At 35.9% G+C, this 19,040-nt stretch overlaps 1 protein-coding gene across 1 annotated transcript in view; it reads right to left on the bottom strand.

Moving 5' to 3' along the window:
* Positions 1 to 18,473, bottom strand: part of RFX6 (regulatory factor X6) — a 58,564-nt gene extending 40,091 nt beyond the window's left edge. Inside the window, exons 1-6 of the mRNA XM_004471231.3 lie at positions 18,023 to 18,473; positions 17,586 to 17,745; positions 14,876 to 14,999; positions 13,138 to 13,199; positions 2,128 to 2,205; positions 567 to 594 (exon numbers count right to left, since the gene is read on the bottom strand). Coding sequence (XP_004471288.3) covers positions 567 to 594; positions 2,128 to 2,205; positions 13,138 to 13,199; positions 14,876 to 14,999; positions 17,586 to 17,745; positions 18,023 to 18,473 — 903 coding nt within the window. The remainder of the gene's footprint in view (positions 1 to 566; positions 595 to 2,127; positions 2,206 to 13,137; positions 13,200 to 14,875; positions 15,000 to 17,585; positions 17,746 to 18,022) is intronic.
* Positions 18,474 to 19,040: the final 567 nt, after the last annotated feature.

Raw genomic sequence — 19,040 nt, 5'->3', positions numbered from 1 at the left:
ATGTGCTTAATTAGCCATGAAGTCCCTAATGGTAGTCTAACTCATTTAGATAAAGTTAGTTTGCTGATCTGTTCTCCACTAGAAGGGCGAGAGGGAGGCTACTTGGGAGAAAAAGGGCCGTATGCATGCATGTATGTAGTATAGACAGATATACAAAGTGGGAAAACAGTCCCAAGCATTTGGGCTTCTTGATAACTATTACAGATTTTCTCAAAATGGGTATATTCCAAATACCAATTCTTTCCACACCTTTAGGTTTTTTGCTTACTTTTTTAGTATAAATTTCTTGGATCAATGCTAGACTTTTTTTCCAATCTCTTAAGTATTTGATACCTAAGGAAAAAATTATCCCTTCTAAGCTAACTGGAAGTTGTACAGTACGTTCATGTAAAGAACCTCTAGTTGTCCCAACACTAACTTAGCTGTGTCTAAAGTTCTCACTACTTGAAGGGACTACTAGTAAATTACATTTATTTCTAAATCTGCCAACAAGGATGATTAACATTTATTGTTCATTTTATGACATATTATAACAAATGTAAAATAGAGAAGAAAAATATCCTTACCTCATTCTTCAACTTGCTTCCAGAAAACCTTAAAAATCAGTACATTTTTCCATTAGTTCAAAAACATTGCTGTTACAGTATTTGAAGAAATGCAGAGGACCTACAAAAGTAGTAACTTCATACCATGAGTAGTGATATAAACCTGGAGAAATCTGTTTGGTTTTTCAAAGACACCCAAGCATCTTTTCTCAACTTACTCAAAAAGTTAGACTTTTAGGTAAAAGTAAAATAGAGATATTTAGGGAAATCAGGTAAGATTTGAGGCAACATGTTATTAAACATTTGTCAAAGATATTCCAGAAAACATAATTTGCTTAGATTAGTAAATAAAACTTTTTATAATTCTAAAATAATGTGATCTCAAGATCATGATAGAGCAATATTCATTTTATTTTTCAACTCTGAGTAACAACTTTTCATGACAAAATGCTCCATATTCAATTCTTAAACCTATTTTCATGTATCAGGATCTTGTTTAAAATGATAATATCAAGACACAGAATTTAAAGTTGCTTCTTTCCTCTGTAGAGTTCAGAAACATTCACATCCATTATTACCTGTATTGTTACAACCTCCATGCAAGGCAGTCTTCACCCAAACCTTTTCTGATTTACACATTGTCTTTCATAATGGGATTCAGAAGCTAGAGGCCCAGTTCAGGCAGCAGCAGATCTGGGCCTCCAGCTTTAGCCCAAGTCCCTGCATCAATCTGACATCTCAGAGACATCCAGCCCGTGTCTATCTTTTATAGGGAGTAGTGGCTAGACTGTTGCCATTCTGTCCCTATAATATCTAAGTTCTGAGTTTGAAACAGGTGACTCAAATTATTTTTCCACAAGATAGTTCACTTCTTAAGCTATTTTTTTTTTCCTTTTGAAAGCTAAGAACAGCTCTTGGTAAATCATAACATAAGGAAACCTCAGGTGCAGAGTTAGTTATTCAGAGCTCCAGTACTTTAAAAAAAGTATTGTCTATTATCACTGGTTTCATTTCATGTCACCTCATTTGTCAATAACCTCTGCCCAATACTTAATGGCAACTAAGAGCAATATGTTCTTATACTCATTTGTGTTTTTCCTTTTGTAGAGAACCAAACAATTCAGTAGTTGTATTCAAAGCATATGTGATTAGAGATGATTATAAAAATTTTTCACCTTGGTCAGGTACTGGTCAAGTACATAAATCTTTAAAAGTTTGTCACTTAGGAAAAAAAACAGTATAATCATATTTTCTTCTTTTACTTTATTGAATCCAGTATGAAAATGAACTCAGACTTAGGAGAAAATACTAATTTTAAAGCAATTTTGCTTCCCTGATCTTCCCTTTTCATCTCTCTTAGACACCTAGTTCACCATTAATTTCTCATGAATGATGGCAAATTATATAAATTGCCCAGTAATTTAGACCATATAATTGTAAATATATATATGTAGTTGAAATTAAGGTCAAACACTGAAAAGAAAACATTTCAATATGCAAAATTAGGAAGTAAATGTATTCAAGATATCATGCATATTTAAAGAAATGCAGAAAACTTGTCTTGAAGATGGTGGAACTCTACCTTGTCAGGCCCTTTCCAGAATAAACCGAGTGGTAGTATGCACTGCTCTCTTTGATGCCAATCCCATAATAATGATACCTAAAGCAAGGACAGGAACCATCTCTATGTTAATGAAGAAATTGTTTGAAGACAAAAAAGTGCCTAAAGTATAAGCAAAGTAAACCACACAAATACAAACTGCAATCCCTTCATGGTTTTTCCTAGTAGCATCCTAATGTCCTAAATATTTTGATGGTAATTAATCCTACATATACTATCATATTTCTAGCTCTAGGCTGAAAAAAGAAGAATCACCTAGTGCCAATCCCCTTCCATCTCCTAAAAAATTAGCTTCCACAAGCCAAAAAATCTTGCAAATATAGACATTGGCTCTGAGTATGTCAAATATACCTATTTGCAAATTGCTTGGTTCATTTTGAATTGAGTCAATTAAATGAAAAAGAAATTATGATTTCCTTCATAATACATTGTATTGGATGGAGAAAATAGTATGGCATTATGTATGAGGAAAACACTGATTTCTTACATGGGAACGTATATGAAGCATGAGACCCTTTCAAATATATTTTCCTCATGAGCAATGAGAAGCCCAATTCACCATCATTTTCACTTCAAACTTTTGTGGAACAATTGAGAAGAAGATAATTTATTTTTCAACAGAAATATGATACATGGAAATTTATAGAGTTATGAATAATTTGCTGTAGACCATGTCAATAAATGATGAGCCACAGACAAGTATAACATCTCATTAATTCTCAAATTATGGCTTATTCTCCTAAACCACAGATTCCTGACACACGACATACCAAAGTACAAATGTTACAAATGTTGCGCAAAAGCTGGTCACATAGTGGGTGTGTACTCAGGGTGGCCAAAGCTCAGTGGTCAACCCCACATTCCCATCCACCACCCACACTACCACTAGCTGCTTCTTTATCTACCCTTTCAGTTTGTATTCATCTAAGATCTGGAAAGGGATGGAATAAAACTTAATGAGAGGGTTTCCAGTGTTCTCCAGCCTGGCTAGCTATATTTTAAGGTTTCATTTCTTAGTACCACCTTCTGAATTTAAAGTAGATGGGACAATGAAGGATCTCTGTTCCAAAGCCCTTTCTCGGACCTCAGCAATAAAGAAAGAACTAGGTCCAAAAGTTCCACTGCTACACATCTGAAGGGCCTGGGGCAAGGGCACAATGGCCATACGTCAAAATATCTTAAAAGTATAAACCAAGCTAACAAACTGACAGATGAAATATTTCCATCCTACTACCTTGACAAATTTACCTTCAGAATGATCTGGTAGGCAGTTTCGAATTTAGAATTCTTAAATTTCTGGAGTATCACATGTGCACAGTGAGGGGCCTCTTGTGAGCACCCACGGCTGCCCCCTGGCCACCCCACAGGCCTAGGGCCATGCATGCTGATGAAGCAGAGCACCCTCTGGAGGACCTATCTAGGAAGACCCCACATAGGCCCAGAAGCCAACCTGGGGCTGTCCTGACAGGTTCCCAGGATGAGGAACTGGGTCTAGAAGGGGATTGTGGGCTTTGGGTGGACACATTCACTCAGTCTGTGGATCCCTTGTCTCACGGAGAGGGGAGCAGCAGGAGGAGGGCTGAAGCAGAGTTTCCTAAAGTGGGAAACCCAAAAGTAGGTTCTTTTGCCAGGATCTAAGGGCAGTACTGTGAGAAAGAAGTTGCCTCTAATAATCCACCATTCATGATGGAAAGGAACAAAATTTTTAATTATGAAAAAATACATACATTATACCATAAAATATTTTCAGATAGAGCTATTATATTTGAAAAACAGTAATGGAGAGTGACCGAGGTAAATGAAGATATTTTATGATGGTGGCAGAGAGGAACAAGTTTTTAAATCCTCAACTTTGGTAGAAAGATACCTTTGAAGACGTTACTAGTTTCGGGATGCCCAAATTGAATGAGGATGGGTCCTTAATCCATATGACTGAAGTCCTCATAAGCAACAGAAACTCAAATGCAGTCAGAAGAAGACAGAAGTCAGTAAAAGCCAGAAGTCATTGGAAGTCAAAGGAACAGAAACAAGTAGAGAGAGGTTGCCATATGAAAGATTGCAAGAATGCTACAGGCTCCAGGAGAAAACAAGCCCAGACAATACCCTGATGTTGGACTTCTAACTTCCAAAACCATGAGACAATAAATTACTGTAGTTTAAGCCAACACATTCTGTGTTAGTTTGTTACAGCTGTCCTAGCAAACTAAGATATTAGCAGTAACAAAACAAGTGATGTTTGAGAAAAAGAGGATCTATGACAATTAAATGATACTGTGGTTTCACATACTTTGCAAAGCTTGCTGCTTATTCTGTAGACTTTATAGTTTAAGTGACTATATGTTAGCCACTTGCTGCAGCAATATATGTTCAGCAAAGCTTAAAAAGTGAGAATCTTTTATTACAGCTTTGCTCTACTTGTTTCTCATCTCCATTGATCATTGTGTAAATAATATTATACCATGGTAAAATGGCTTGACATTCACAGTGGTTTACCTTCACAGTGTGGTAGGCAGAAATCAAAGGACAAATCAAAGGAAGGGCTATGAATGCAACAAATTTAGAGTGTACACTGTCCTGAGCCCTATAAGTAATGGGCAAAAAGAGTGCAATATCAGGTCAGGAATATGTGTGCTTCCGAATTTCACCCTATTCTACAGACCCCTAAGCAAGACCATCTGCCAATAATGCAGCAGTGAGCACATCAAATAAGTATCTGGCACTGAGGCACATTTTATTTCCAGTTTCAAAACCTCCTGATGATTGCATTAAAAATCACAACATCCTTTAGGACTCAACAAATACTGACTACATTTTTCAGACGTTACTTACGACTTTTTTTTTTTGCTTATAAATATTTTATTCAGGGGCCTTAGTTAAATATTTTACTAATTCTTATGGTTTGTCAATAGTTTTAAATTTCTTTTTTTCTTCTTTTATTGTCTTTAAAAAAAAAAGATAAATAGATCACATAAAACGTTACGTTACAAAACATAAGAGGTTCCCATATACCACATTCCCCACCCCCACACTTATGACTTTTAAGAAGATATTTTCATTACACAATTGATTTGCTCCTTATTTTAATAAAATGACTGTGTAGTTTGCCCCCATCCCCAATCATGAGGGAAGAATATCTTTAAAAATAGAAGTATTTAACACCTCGACCTATATTCAGAGTCAAGATTTTATATCTACAAATAAAGTCCTTTTCCTGTAAGGTGTGTGTTTTATTCATAGGTCTCATGTAAATGCTACTGTCACCCTAGACGCACACTAACACCTGAGGAAGGTGACTTGGTTGGCTCCATCAGGCTTTACAAATCAGAAATATCATGGCCCTTTCTCATTAGCAATGCCTTATAACAAGATATGCCAATATGGCTGAACATGTTCTATGAACACAATCTTATAAATGTGTTAGCCTAGAGGAAACAAGTAAAAAGAGTAAACTCTCTTCTGTCCTTCAAACACGTATTCAGCACGGACTGTATGTTAAGCACTCAGAGTTCAATGAGAGGTAGGAGAGGGACTCTGCCGGAAGGAATCTTGTGAGGGAGGGAGGAAAACACGCAAAGAAAAATTGCAATACCAAATTAATATGGGCTATAATTGCAACAGGTAGTTTCAAGTAAGCATAGTAATAATAGTTATCATCTATTGAGCACCTATCATATGCCAGGAACTTGACATATATATGATTGCAAATTTCTACAGAGGCTTGCAAGTTAACTATTATCCCCATTTCAAAGGAGAGGCTCAAAGAGGTTATGTGATTTGTCTAAGACCACCCAGAAAGTAAATGGCATAGTCAAAATTCAAGCCCAGAAGTGTAAACCTCGCAGAGTACTCAGTATTTCAACAGATCATGTTGCCTCCATATGCAAGATGCGAAAGATATACATATATATACATATATATTAAGTTTGTATAATTTTGTATCTCAATGTTATTTACAATTAGAAACTCTCAAGTGAAATATAGTTCAAATATGTTTACACTCATGCACACACTCCCTCTCCTCAATCAGCATGAAAGCACTAACAAATTGACATGAATCACTAAGACGCACATCAGTGACCTGGAGGCTTCATATTTGACATTCCATGTGTAAACAAAGACTTCTTCTAGAACGTAAGCTCCCTTTAGGAAATCAATAAACATTTGTTTTAAAAAATTAATGAAAAAGTAAAAACTAAGAAACTGTCAGAAAACTATAAAGAATCTGTCAATAAAGGGCATGCACAGAGTATTCATATACTTAAACATATCAGCACCTTTAAATTTGGCAGAGGTTAAAGAATCTCTTGTCTAAAATGATGCAAGGAAATCTACAAACTTCTTTAACTCTACGGCAAGTACTGTGTAAATTTATCTATTACTATTAGGATTACTCACTCTCCTCAAATAACTTCCCACCCACCTTGCTGCTTTTATGTACTGGACGCTCCATTGGGAAGGCTCTTTTTCTTTCCTGTCCTCATTTCTTACTGAGAGGTTTAATTCATGCAGCTTACATGGTCTATCAGACAAAACTACTCTCTCTGTCCTCTGGGCGCTTCTATTGATCCTTTATCCTATATGGCTTTAACCCTTGTGTCATTGATATTTATGTACCTAGATTTCTTCCACTATCAACTATGTGATTTGAAGGAAGGAGAGTTTATTTTTTCCTTCACTGTATTCCCCCTAAGAAATTATGGCCCAGGAAAATCTGAAACATTTGGAGAGTCAAAGTGTTCTTCTGGTAGGAATTTGAATACTGATAAAATATAAACCATCTTAAATAACCACCACCTGGAACTATGCATTTCCAGATTGCAAAGCAAAAAAATTGGGATTGAATAAAAATTGTATACCTAAGCAATGTATATAAAGGACATTAAATCAGTGTGTTTAGGTAAGGAGACTGCTGTAAAAGAATATAAATCTCAATATTTTGTGATGACCGTTGTACTACTTCAGCACATTTCATATTCAGTTTCTTCTGGAGTCAATAAAATAATCTCTCTGCCTTTAATCTTCCATTTAGTCTAACCTGGTGTATGTTATCATCTGGGTGATGAGTTAGGGTCTTTGAGAACAGAGAAGAGATTACAAATGAGCAGTTCTCTGTCTTCCTAACAGTTAAAGATAAGCCTCATAAAACAGGGAAGGTGATTTCACGTAAAGTATACATGGGTTTTTTCATCACATGCAATATTTTACACCATTATATTTTTTGTTTAAAATAACTCCTCCTAGGAAATATTCCAATTATGCCAAAAAATATTCTAACATAACAAGAACATGTTGGTGAAGGCTAAATAAATATATGAGGTTTGCCTTACCATGGGACCGTGTTGTTTTAATTTATATACTACTACTTTATGTCTATTCTATTAGTGATTATGAATAAAAATTCCAGTTATTACTCCCTATTTGATTATTAACCCATTTTTATTAAAGAATATTTATGATAAATGCTTTAAAATCCTTAGCTAATTCCTCTAAGAAAATTGAGTTTGTTCCTTAGCATCAACTGTCCTGAGCCTTATTTCAAGTGACAGGTATCATTTACAACTTAGGAATAAAGAATAATAATATTTGTGTCAACACTTTAAAGAGATTTTAATAGAACAAGTGAAATTATTGCTGCTCTTTTTTACAACTTAAATACCTTGTGTCTAATGCATTCATTTGCTGATCAGTTTATACCTGCATCTATAGTTCTTCTTTTCCATTTCAGTCATTATATAGAATTCCTGAAACATATGTTCCCACTGAGTTGGTAGCCCTGATGTTAGTTTACACTACCCAAATGATAACTGATAAGGAAATGATGGGATTAAGCTGTTCAGGGACTTGCAATAACTTGCTATGATAAGCGCAGCTGCCATATCAGTTTTATTAACCCACTAAATCACTACTAATAAATAAGATAATAGCTTTTAACTATCATGTCTGAAAAGCAAGATTTGACCGAACAAAGTCTACAAGAAATTAAAATGTAACTTCAAATCAAATAGTCTATCGTGTGCATGAAATCTGTTCAGTGGCCTCAACTATATTCTCCCTAACTCAGACAAGTTATTCAGAACAAGAGTGGGATACAGGTTCTTTGTGCTCCCCCCAGGGCCTGGCTTGTACCTGGGCATTGAGAAAAAAGTGCTTATTAAATAAAAATATATTAATAGTGAAAGTTTTTTGACAGCAGGTACCCAATCTTATAGCTCTTTGCAACTTAAACACCATTATTTAGCACCATGCTTTGTATATCAATATAAATACGAATAGACCAATGATTCTTGATATTGTAACATTCATAATCATAAAATCCGCAAGACAACTTTTCATTAGACACTCTATTGTACCTATTGGATTTTGCATGATTTTTAATTATGCAAAAACTAAATTTAAAAATATTACACACAAAAAAATCAGGTTTATGCTTTTGGTATTAGTACTAAATCAAAAGGAAACAAAGAAGCATAAAAGCAAAAGCAATTTTTATCTTGATGTTGGGTCTGCCTTTGGGATAAGGGTTTTCTTGGCAGAGAGGGCTGGTGAGCAGGAAGGAGGGTTGGAGAGCCGAGCTGCTGATACTGCCAGCAAATTGACTGGCTTTGCCCCAAAGCACACTTAGGCTAGGTGTTCTAGGGTAAGGTTTTCTGAGCCAACATGTTCAGCTTTAGAGACCTTCATCTGTAATCAGCAGCAGCAGCAACACCTTCTTATGTAGAACATCAGACTTGACACTGGTAACCAAGTATTAAATTTTTCATTATTTCTAATTTTGACAGTGGACCATATTTGGCCCTGTGTGGTGTGATTCTACCCATCTAGATTTTTGTGTTCTTTAATGAAGCTGCTTGTTTTAATTTTGGTTGGATACATGTTTGGCTTATTTTCTGTAGCTAAACTCTTTCCATCTTCCACATTTTAATCTGAAAAAAGTAGCAACTGCGCAAAGGCAGCAGTTGTGAGGACTGATCACGGCAAGACTGTTAGATCAGAACTCAACGAAAGAGAACTTGAACGGCAGACACAGAACTCCCTCACACTACAACGTTCAAAGCAACTACTAACCAGCTCTTCATCTCAGGGATCGGTTTTCCCCACACTTTTGGATTTCATAAACAGATCTGTAAAATTTGGAGATTGACATGGTTCCAGAAGTCCCAAGGGCATCTAAAGACAGTTTTAGGAATGTATATTGTGCTCAAAATATACATAAACCTTTTGAGTCAATCAATACATTAGCCACTTTGAGAATTTGGCAAAAACTGGGAACTCATTTCTTTAATAACCATCATCAGAAGAGTCATATAAAGCTATTAATATATTTTGGCATATCATTCAATGAAGTTAAAATAAATTAATACCATATTTAAATATATTTATGAAATAGTCTAATAAATATTTAGTAACATTATGTTTAAGGTATTATACTAAACAATATAATAACACAATAATAATTTGTATAAAATTATTCTTAATAGTAAAATTTGGAGAAATCATGAATTTCTGACTATCCAAAACATGCTTCTTTCTTCATTTATACATTTTGTGTTTCAGTAAACCATTCATATTTCCACAGACAAAATATTTTTTAGAAAATATATATTTATGAAATATTAAAGTCATTAAAGATGATGGTTATGAAGATGATATTCCAACATAAAGAAATAATTGAAACAAAAAGTTAAGGAAAAAGCAAAATTCTATTTGTGTTGCAAATTTACTATCATGTAAAGCATAAATATCTCTAATTAGATGCAAAATAATTTAAAATACTTTATGATTGAGGCTTGAGAAAATGTTATTAGCTCTTTGAAGAAGAGTTTGATATAGTAATGTTTATAAAACTGTTGGATAATTTAAAAAATCTGAATAAAACTTATGCCTCAAAAACGTAAACTTTAATTAAAACAATTATTTTGTTGATATGGCCAATATCAGAAAGGAGTAGGCTTTACTAGTTAAGCCAGATAAACCTTGGAACCAGATAAACCTCAATTTAAGCCAAGCTTTAGAGTCAGATAAGTCTTGATTTAAAAACCAACATTATTATTTTATAGTATCTGTGTGACTTTGGGTAAGTCAATAACCCTTGACCTGTAGTTTCCTCATTTGTAAAACATAGTAATTCCTATCTTTATGGTTATTTAAAGGATTACAGATAACAAGTGTGTGTGTGTGTTTTTAGTGCTCAATAAATACAAATAACTTAATTACATTACTGATTTTAATGCTTTAAGTAGATAATTTCATATTATTAGGGAAAGTAAGGTTGAAAGTACATTTATTTCCCCATTCCTATACTTAAATCTCAATTCTTACAACTATTAGATCTTGTATATCCATTGTATTGATAAGAAGTTGAGTAATTCATCCATCCTCATACAACTATATGTGGAAATATGGGAATCAAGCTTAGATTTGTCCAACTTTAAACTCACTCTCTTAACCACCAGACTAGACTGCTTTTTGAAATATTATCTTCCCAGATAAAAATCCAATAGTCCTTGGAAATAAATAAAAAGCAGGAAAGCTACCCGTTTATGAAAAGTTACAATCAATTACAAGATACACAAATTCTACATCTTACTATATTTTTCAACATAGTTAATTTGCACACGGAAAAATTTTCCCTGTGATATCAAACTACCAAAACCATAATAATAGTCAAGCCATGAAAAACAAATAGCAAATCATTAAGGCAGAAAATATTCTAAAAGAATAGTTAACGCTTTGCTCTTGGGCACACCTATGGCTTTTAGATATCAAACAGATTGCCTGAAGTCCACATGTTGGTACACAAACCTAAACTCTAGATCCCCATCACGTCACAATGAATAGGGTTAATGATTCATCTGTAATCCTCAAGGCTCCTTCCAGGATTAATTGACTTTCCCTGCAGCCTGCCCACCGGCTTATCGATCCTGTGACGAGGGTTTCTTTGCATTGCTTTGCCTCTTTCCCCACTATCTGTCTACTCCAAACCCCTTCTGGTCTCTCCTTCTCCTATACAATTCATAGGAATCAAATTCAGTAGAAATCAGCCAGTTAATTTGAGTCAACATTGAAATAAAGCTAATTTAGTTAAAAGGAAGGGCTAATTTTTTTTCAATATGGCATTTAATTTATCCTTTCCAGACCACAATTCTGTTAACTTTAATTCAAATCAATTACATAAGCATTAATTGATAATCTATTATATATCAAACAACATAAGGATATGAAAATGAATAGGAAAAATTATCCTCAAAACACTATCTGTTGTGGGGACAGCGATAAATTAATTTCACAATTAAGATAATTAACAACAAACTGCTATGAGGATTCAATGATTAAGCTTTCAATGAATCAACAGACTAAAAAAAGATTCAGAGGAAGAGGAAGTGCAAGGAACATTCTTTTAAAGTGGATGAGATTTCAGCATCCATAAAGATGAAAGGACATTCTCAGTGGGTTAAGGCTGCATAAGTGGAAAAAAAAAAAAAGTTGGTGGTAAAGCAAAGGGCACGGGGGCTCTTGGCAAGAGTATAGGCAGGAGGCTGAAAAGTGAGAAATATCAGATGATGAGATTGGAAATACAGGTTGAGAATAAATCATAGTGGACCTTAAATGTCAAGAGGAAAAAAGATTGCTGTTGATGAGTAGAATTTCTGATCCAGTGACATTTTCTGAGCAGAGGGATTATACGAGTAAATGTGTGTTTTAGAAGATCAATTTGGAAAACTTGTGTAGAATGGACTGAAAAGGTATACTCTTTTTAGTTTACAGAAGTGAGATTGGAGAGAAACTGATTTGGGAGAATTCAAAAAGGAGGACCTATTTTGACAAGACTAGAGCTGTGCTGTCCACTGTGGTAGCCACTCACCACATGTGGATACTGAGCCCTTAAAATGTGCCTAATATCAGCTGAGATGTACTGTTAGTGCAAAGTACACACTGGATTTCAGAAACTTAGTTTGAAAAAAAGGAATGTAAAATATCTCATTTGTATATATATTTGTATATGTAAATTTGCATATAGATTACATGGTAAAATAATAATTTTGATATATTGAGTTAATGAAAATATATTATTAAAATTGATTCCACCTGTTTCATTTTACTTTTTCAACATAGTTGCTAGTAATTTTTTATTTTAAATATGTAGCTGCATTGTATTTCTATTGGACATGAGGGCAGAAAGGACAGTGGGAAAAGCTAGAAAAAGGGCAAAAAGACAAGGGAAGACAAACTGGACAGTACTGTAACAGAGAAGCTACAGGAGAAGTTTCATTTATCTGTTTATTGTCAGAGAGCCTTATTGGGAGGTTCAAATGCTGGATGGATGCCAAGGAAAATGAACAGCAAAAATGGCCACTGGGCCCAGGTAAAGAAATGAATGAGGAGGAAGGGATATGGTCAGTGATCAGGGAAGTGAGTAGGTAACTACTCTTTCACGTAACGGCAAAGAGAAGAAAAATAATAGAGTAATTGCTGGAGGGTTTTCAGGTCTGACATGATGTGTTTTTTTTAACATAGAAGAGTTCTAGGTATGTTTGGAGGCAGAAGGAAAGGAGAAACTGCAATGCAGCAGACAGAGAAAATGAATGATTAACAAGAAACTGTAATTGAAAATTCTACAAAATAAACGAGAAGCTAAAGATACCAGCTTCTGTCCTTTAATTAGCCACATACATTTCCCTTTCATGACACTAGTACCTTCAGTAGTGGCTTGAAGATTATGAAATTATTTACTGCAGTTATTCAGAAGAAAGAAGAGTGTATTGTGATTTTTCTGTGTATATCTTGTTTTGTAAACATTCTAAAATCTACCTACTTTTCTTTTTAATTCTTAGAGCTGGCAAAAGTTTAATTCATCAAAAAGAGACTACCTGGTTCTATTTGATCTTTTACTGATAAAAACAATATGTATTTTGCAACTGTTTCAATCCTCATGTACAAGGGAGATCTGATATGTGTTCATCGATGTCTTACTTTGAATGGCCTCTCGTTCCAAGTCGCCGTGTAGTTAGGAGGGGAAATTTCTGGCGAATTGTCTAAGAAAGAAAGTCAATAACTTTAGTTTTTAGAAATGATGTCATTTTATCGCAAGCCACTCAAATCAATTACTTCGAGTAAGTAAATGTTGAATTGCACATAAATATTTACTCTGGAAAAAGTATCAGATACATATTGATAAGCAACATATCACCAGGGGCAGAGAGGTACTTTTTTGATAGAGTGCTTTATTGCCCTTGTCTCAACTTTCAAGACAGAGCATAACAATATCTGCTTTTGCTTGATGTTACTATCAAAGCAGCTATTACTTTATTTGTGCACTTAGTGAGAAGATTTGGGTTTCTTTATAATAATTCCATCCAGAGATTTATAATTCAAATATCCATCCCCAACCTGAAAGGACCCAGGAAATACCATCTATCCTACTTGATCTATATAGTAGGGATATAAATTTTTCTTTTGTATGTTCCTTTCTCTAAGTTTGCTAAAATTAGGATCTGATTAAAGAATTAAAATGTCTTCTAATAACGTCTAGAGTAAGAACTTTTAACTTTGAGCAAAGGAGATTTCTCCATGAACTTCAGAGTAAACATAGAAAATTTAATGTATGCACTGGCTTCCTGGGGACTGAGTTTATAGTTTTTATCAAATTATCGAAGTGTTTCATGACCCCCTAAATAGTTAAGAATTACTGCCATGGAGTCATAAAATGGTAATACTAACATAGATATTAGCAGTTATCTTGTCCAATCTCCTCATTTAATAGAACGAGTAAACTGAGTCAAAAAAAAGACTAGATGATTTTCAAAAGATCTCACAACAAATTAGAGTCAAGGCTAGAACTTATATGCACCATATCACATTGTCTCCCATAGGTCTACATAGCTTTTCAAAATAAATTGATAAATTAATTAAAAACTAGGAAGGTAGAGCATAGTATTCATTATTCTCTGGACAATGAGTCCCTCTACAGGTTAGAATTTGGATTTCAGTTTATATGAGATGAAATATTTGAGGCTAAACCTTTCTATAGTTTTTCTAAGATGTCTTATGTTCTCAGAATAACCAAAAATCATAAGGAATGTTGCCAAAGAGATTGACATTGTTTCCTGATTTTAGAAATGACCTCATCATGTATATGTACAGTAATATCAGTTATACAGATTGTTATCTGAATCATACGGGTTGGATGGGAAGGCATGCTTTTATATGAGAGAAATTTAATCAACCTCATCAAAAAATATTGGGAGTTTGGAGTCTGATGATTCTCAGAGTGAAATGGAGAAATAAAATGATAGATTATAGATAATGGTGAACTAATATAGTAGATTTTTAAAAACTATTAATCCATATACTTAGACCTACTAAACAATAAACATAACCACCAATTGCATTAACAAGACACTTGTCACCACTGAATTTTGTTTCCCAAAGCAAAACTATACCATGCTCTTCAAAGCATCCCTCTGTGAGGGAAATGCCACTGCTCAAATGAAGCACAGTAAATCTCCTCAAAGGCAGGGTTCTAATGTTCAAAATCAAGATATAAACACATACCAGTCTCAAACACATCCCTTAGGAGATTTTATTTATGCTTGTGAAACAGGTATCTTCAATATTCTCTAAGAAAACTTGCTTGGATGGATTTATTCCCATATTGTCTGCCCAACATGACTTTGGTTGTAAGGTGTAAGAGCCAAGATATGTCATTTACCTTTCCAAAGGTAGCAGCACAGGCAGGCTCCAACTTCTCTTTTCTGCAGAAATCTAAATAGTGTGCATAAAGAATGCACCGTGGTAAACAAACTCCTTCACATACAATGTAATTTTCTTCAAGCCTAAGAAAATAGGCAAGAAAAAAAAATTACCTCTAACTTTTTCTTTATTTCTCCTTCCCTTTCCTCTTTCACATTAATTCAATGTCTATTTTGAATAGAGATGCTATACAAATGAGCTCATTAATATACTTCTTTTATTCTGGGTATTACTAAAAATCAGATAACAAGGATTAGTATTATAAATGCAATAACCCCAATGAGCTTCTGGTAGTGCAGTTAAAATGCCATGGCAAACATAAAATATCATAGCTAACACCATGCCCAGTCCATATCCCAAATATTAGGTCTGACTTTTATGTAACTCCTCATTCTTTATCTTCATTTGCTCCACGACGCATAAATATGAATGGTGAAACAGAAGATGCTGTTTTTAAAGAACTCAAAATTCTCAACACTAAGGTTGGCAAAAGCCTACCATCTCTTACATTACTTCCCTAAAATGTACTGAACCCCAAATAGGGAAACACAGTGATGCACTATTTTGCAAAATACATAAGGATATATTCATTTCACTTAAGTCTGAAATGATACTAATCTATTTCTATCACTCTAGCTTTTTGTTGTGATCAATTACCTAAAACATTCTTTTCAATTGAAATAATATAATTCTCTATAGATACCTCCAAATATGACATATGCAACCTCAACTCTATATTATAAATACAATTACATAAACGTTTAAAGTGCAATTGCAAGTGCAGTTTATATAAATGCAATAAATATATATGTGTGTGTGTTAAAATTATCTGAGCAGTAATCTAGAAATCAGAACTGTTAGATCCTATTCCCACTCTTCTAAAAATTCAGTAAGTGATTCTTGCAAACACTTACTTATACCCATTTTATATGCCATAAATTCATAATAATTATAATATGGGAACAATGTAATATGGAGTACAAAATCCTATTTTAAATGGTGGTACCTTTCAACATTTCTTATTTAACATATGCCCAATGTGCATAAGATAAAGGCTAAAGGAGGTATTCTCTGAGCACATAAATTATCAGGCATCCATTTTCTTTGGGGAAAAAATTAAACATCAGTAAGGTCAAATGTTTTAAAATATAAAATAAAATTTGCATACATAAAGCTAAACAGCTACCTGACAGTGAAAATTGGAGTTAATCAGCCCTATTTTTCATTCTGATTTTAGTTCTAATTTGTAACATTCCCAAAAACAATCTATAACCTTAAAGGATGCAAACATAATACTCATTTTTTTGGAGAGGGTATAGAAATATCAAACAAAAATTACAGCATTTTATAGTTTCATAAAGTATGAAAATCACTAAGAAATATACTTAAGTATTTAAAAACTGTATTTTAATGGCATACAGATAATCCCTATTTTTCACCTATCTATTTTGATATTGCTCTAGGCATTGTCTTTGTCTTCAAAATACTAAGTAATCCTAGACATGATAAAATTTTAATTCTGAGCTTGGCATTCTTTTCTTTAACCTTAATGTAGGCAAATTTATAAAATAAAAACCCAAGATTGTTTCCATTCATTCAATATGAAAAAAAAATAGTAGTGATGATTCAAAACACCTCCATAATATACCTGAAATCAAAGCACTTTTGCCCCAATTATCCTAATGAAAATAGTTGTGTCCTAAATATTCCAGAAATTAGGCCTATTGTGTACTGCTCTAGTGTGGTCTTAACCAGTGAACATGACATCAACTTCAACAGTTAAGCTGTAACTCTGGAAGAATATTTGTGGGGTTTTTTTTTTTCCAAATACTTCAGAGAGTTCAAGTATATAATCACAAAACTTAGTATATATAAATTTAATTCAATGTTTAAATAGATAAAAATTAAATTTACTAGTTTGTCAGATACTCTTTTTTCTATGACTTAGATCAGATTTGTTTACTGCTTGGAATTTGGGGGGAAATTTATGCTCCTGTTTCTTCACACTATGTGGGAAGGCCTTATATTATGTTGTAACTTTACATCCTTTTTCTTTTAGACCAATATTACAAAATGACCTCTATAGAAAGGGAGGCTGCTAGTAAACTATTGTTTTTAAAAGATTTGCCACAAAATCCAATTTATGATATTTCACTGTAACAAATCATATGTGACAGGTGCTATAAAATAGTTGAACATTTATTTGGTTAATAGCGATAATTTAGCTGACTTTTCTGTCTCTAGCGTAGACGCAGTTCATTTTATGGTCAATACACTATTTATAATCTGCCCTCTTACCGATAAAGACAACGTTAAATGAAGATCATCTCTCCTTTCAAGTTTTTTTTAAAAAATCATGTTATATGAATGAGATGACTACCAAATAACAAACGTAAGGACTGAATGATTACACGTTAGGCAAAGGAGTTGGGATTAAGAAAAAACATAAAGTAATATGGTTTGTGTGTGTGTGAAAATCATTTTTGATTAGTTACCAGCATGCCTTTATACTTACAAATCTATGCAGTAGTTAGTGAAACAAAGTTTTGGGTAAATTTCTAATTGACCTTTTAAACTTCCCCAAAAAGTTTAAGGGTGACGCAGATTAGAAAAGCCAAGATGAAGACACTGGCTTTTAAAGCTCAACAGGTGCTGAGGGTAAACCTTACCACTGCAGTGTCAGCTGAGTCTGTTTCTTTTTATCCTTCATAATCTGCGTGATGGTTTTCTTCTGGGAAAGGTGTTGATCGGCTGCTTTGGTTTTGCTGTCATGACTATCCGCATCCTCCTCTTCAGAGGAAAAGTTAACATTGTTGCTTAAATGCATTTCTGATTGCAAGTTGAAAAGCCCATAAAGAAAAGCAGAATATCAAATCAATTAATAAGTCTTTAAATACACCTTTGCGTTAAATGGGGGTGGGGAGGATCAGCTACGCAAAATCCCCTAATCTGTAGTTGCCAAACTTTTTCCAGAGGAAATAGAAAGATCTGGACAGAACATTCAACTTCTACGTACGTTTGCGGTGTGTTGAGGTTTCTTGCTGGATGCCCTGTCTAGAACACGTCTGCGTCCCAGGCCCTTCCCGGGAGGACGCAGAGCACTCACCTGATTTAACTCCCACGGGTAGCTGCGGGTCGTCTTCCTTGCCCCGGGCGCCCAGCGCGCCCCCCGTCTGCGCTTCAGCTGCCAGGTACCCCCTTTCCTGCGGGTAGGCGAGCAAGCCCTTGCCCAGTAGCTGCACGCAACACTCGTCCTGCATTTCCCGGGACCCTTGCGGCGAAGGCTGCGCCGGCAGGAACGCGTCTTCCAGCTCGGGGACCTTGGCCATCCTCCCGGCCGCTGGAGACCTCTGCACCCGCCGCGGGCAGGCTCCCGGCGGAGCCCCGCGCCAGCGCGCGGGGCGGGGCGGGGCGGGGCTGGGGACCTGGGGCAGCTGGGGCGGGGCGGGAGGCCGCGGGCTCCAGCGCCCGGGAGCGCCGCCGGGGAGGATCGCGGGGCTAGGGGGCAGCTCCGAGGGCCCGGGCGCCGGGCCGGGCGCAGCGCCACCGCCTGCCATTCTCCGCGCGTCTGCCTTCCCAACAGATGCTCAACTAGGAACGCACTCGTCACCGGCGCCACCGTCGCGCCAGAGCGAGAGTCCCATTCCCCACGTCCCTCGCCGCCTCCTTTCTTCTCTCTCATCTCGCGCTGGGCCAGAAGACACTTTTCACACCCCAGGCAGGGTTGTCCGCGAAAGCTCCACGCTCCTTGCTTCCAGGAGCTGAAACTGTCCGCATGGCCACTCGCGAGAAACGAATGATGCTCCCGGCCGGGCAGACTCGGTGCGTGCGCGCCCGGGCAGGGGCGGGAGAGGGTGCGGAGCAGCGCTCACCCTGCGCTGCACGGAGCAGATTTACTTACTCCCGGAATAATCCTAGGAACCGAGGAGGGCTCTTCTCAGGGGCTGGAGGTACATCACATAGTGCCCTAGTGCAGACTGCGCTGTCGGCGGCGGGCACTTCTAGAGCACACAGGGGCTCAGACTCCGGAGTCCCCCTCCCTCCCGGCTCTGGTCCCGGGCTTGTTGGAAAAGATGCGTTCGCTCCCATTTACAGTATTTTCGTGCTTTAAACGCGTCCCTGGC

Source organism: Dasypus novemcinctus, chromosome 11, assembly GCF_030445035.2.
Source record: "Dasypus novemcinctus isolate mDasNov1 chromosome 11, mDasNov1.1.hap2, whole genome shotgun sequence".
Lineage (NCBI taxonomy): Eukaryota > Metazoa > Chordata > Mammalia > Cingulata > Dasypodidae > Dasypus > Dasypus novemcinctus.
This window is presented reverse-complemented; position numbering and strand designations above follow the sequence as displayed.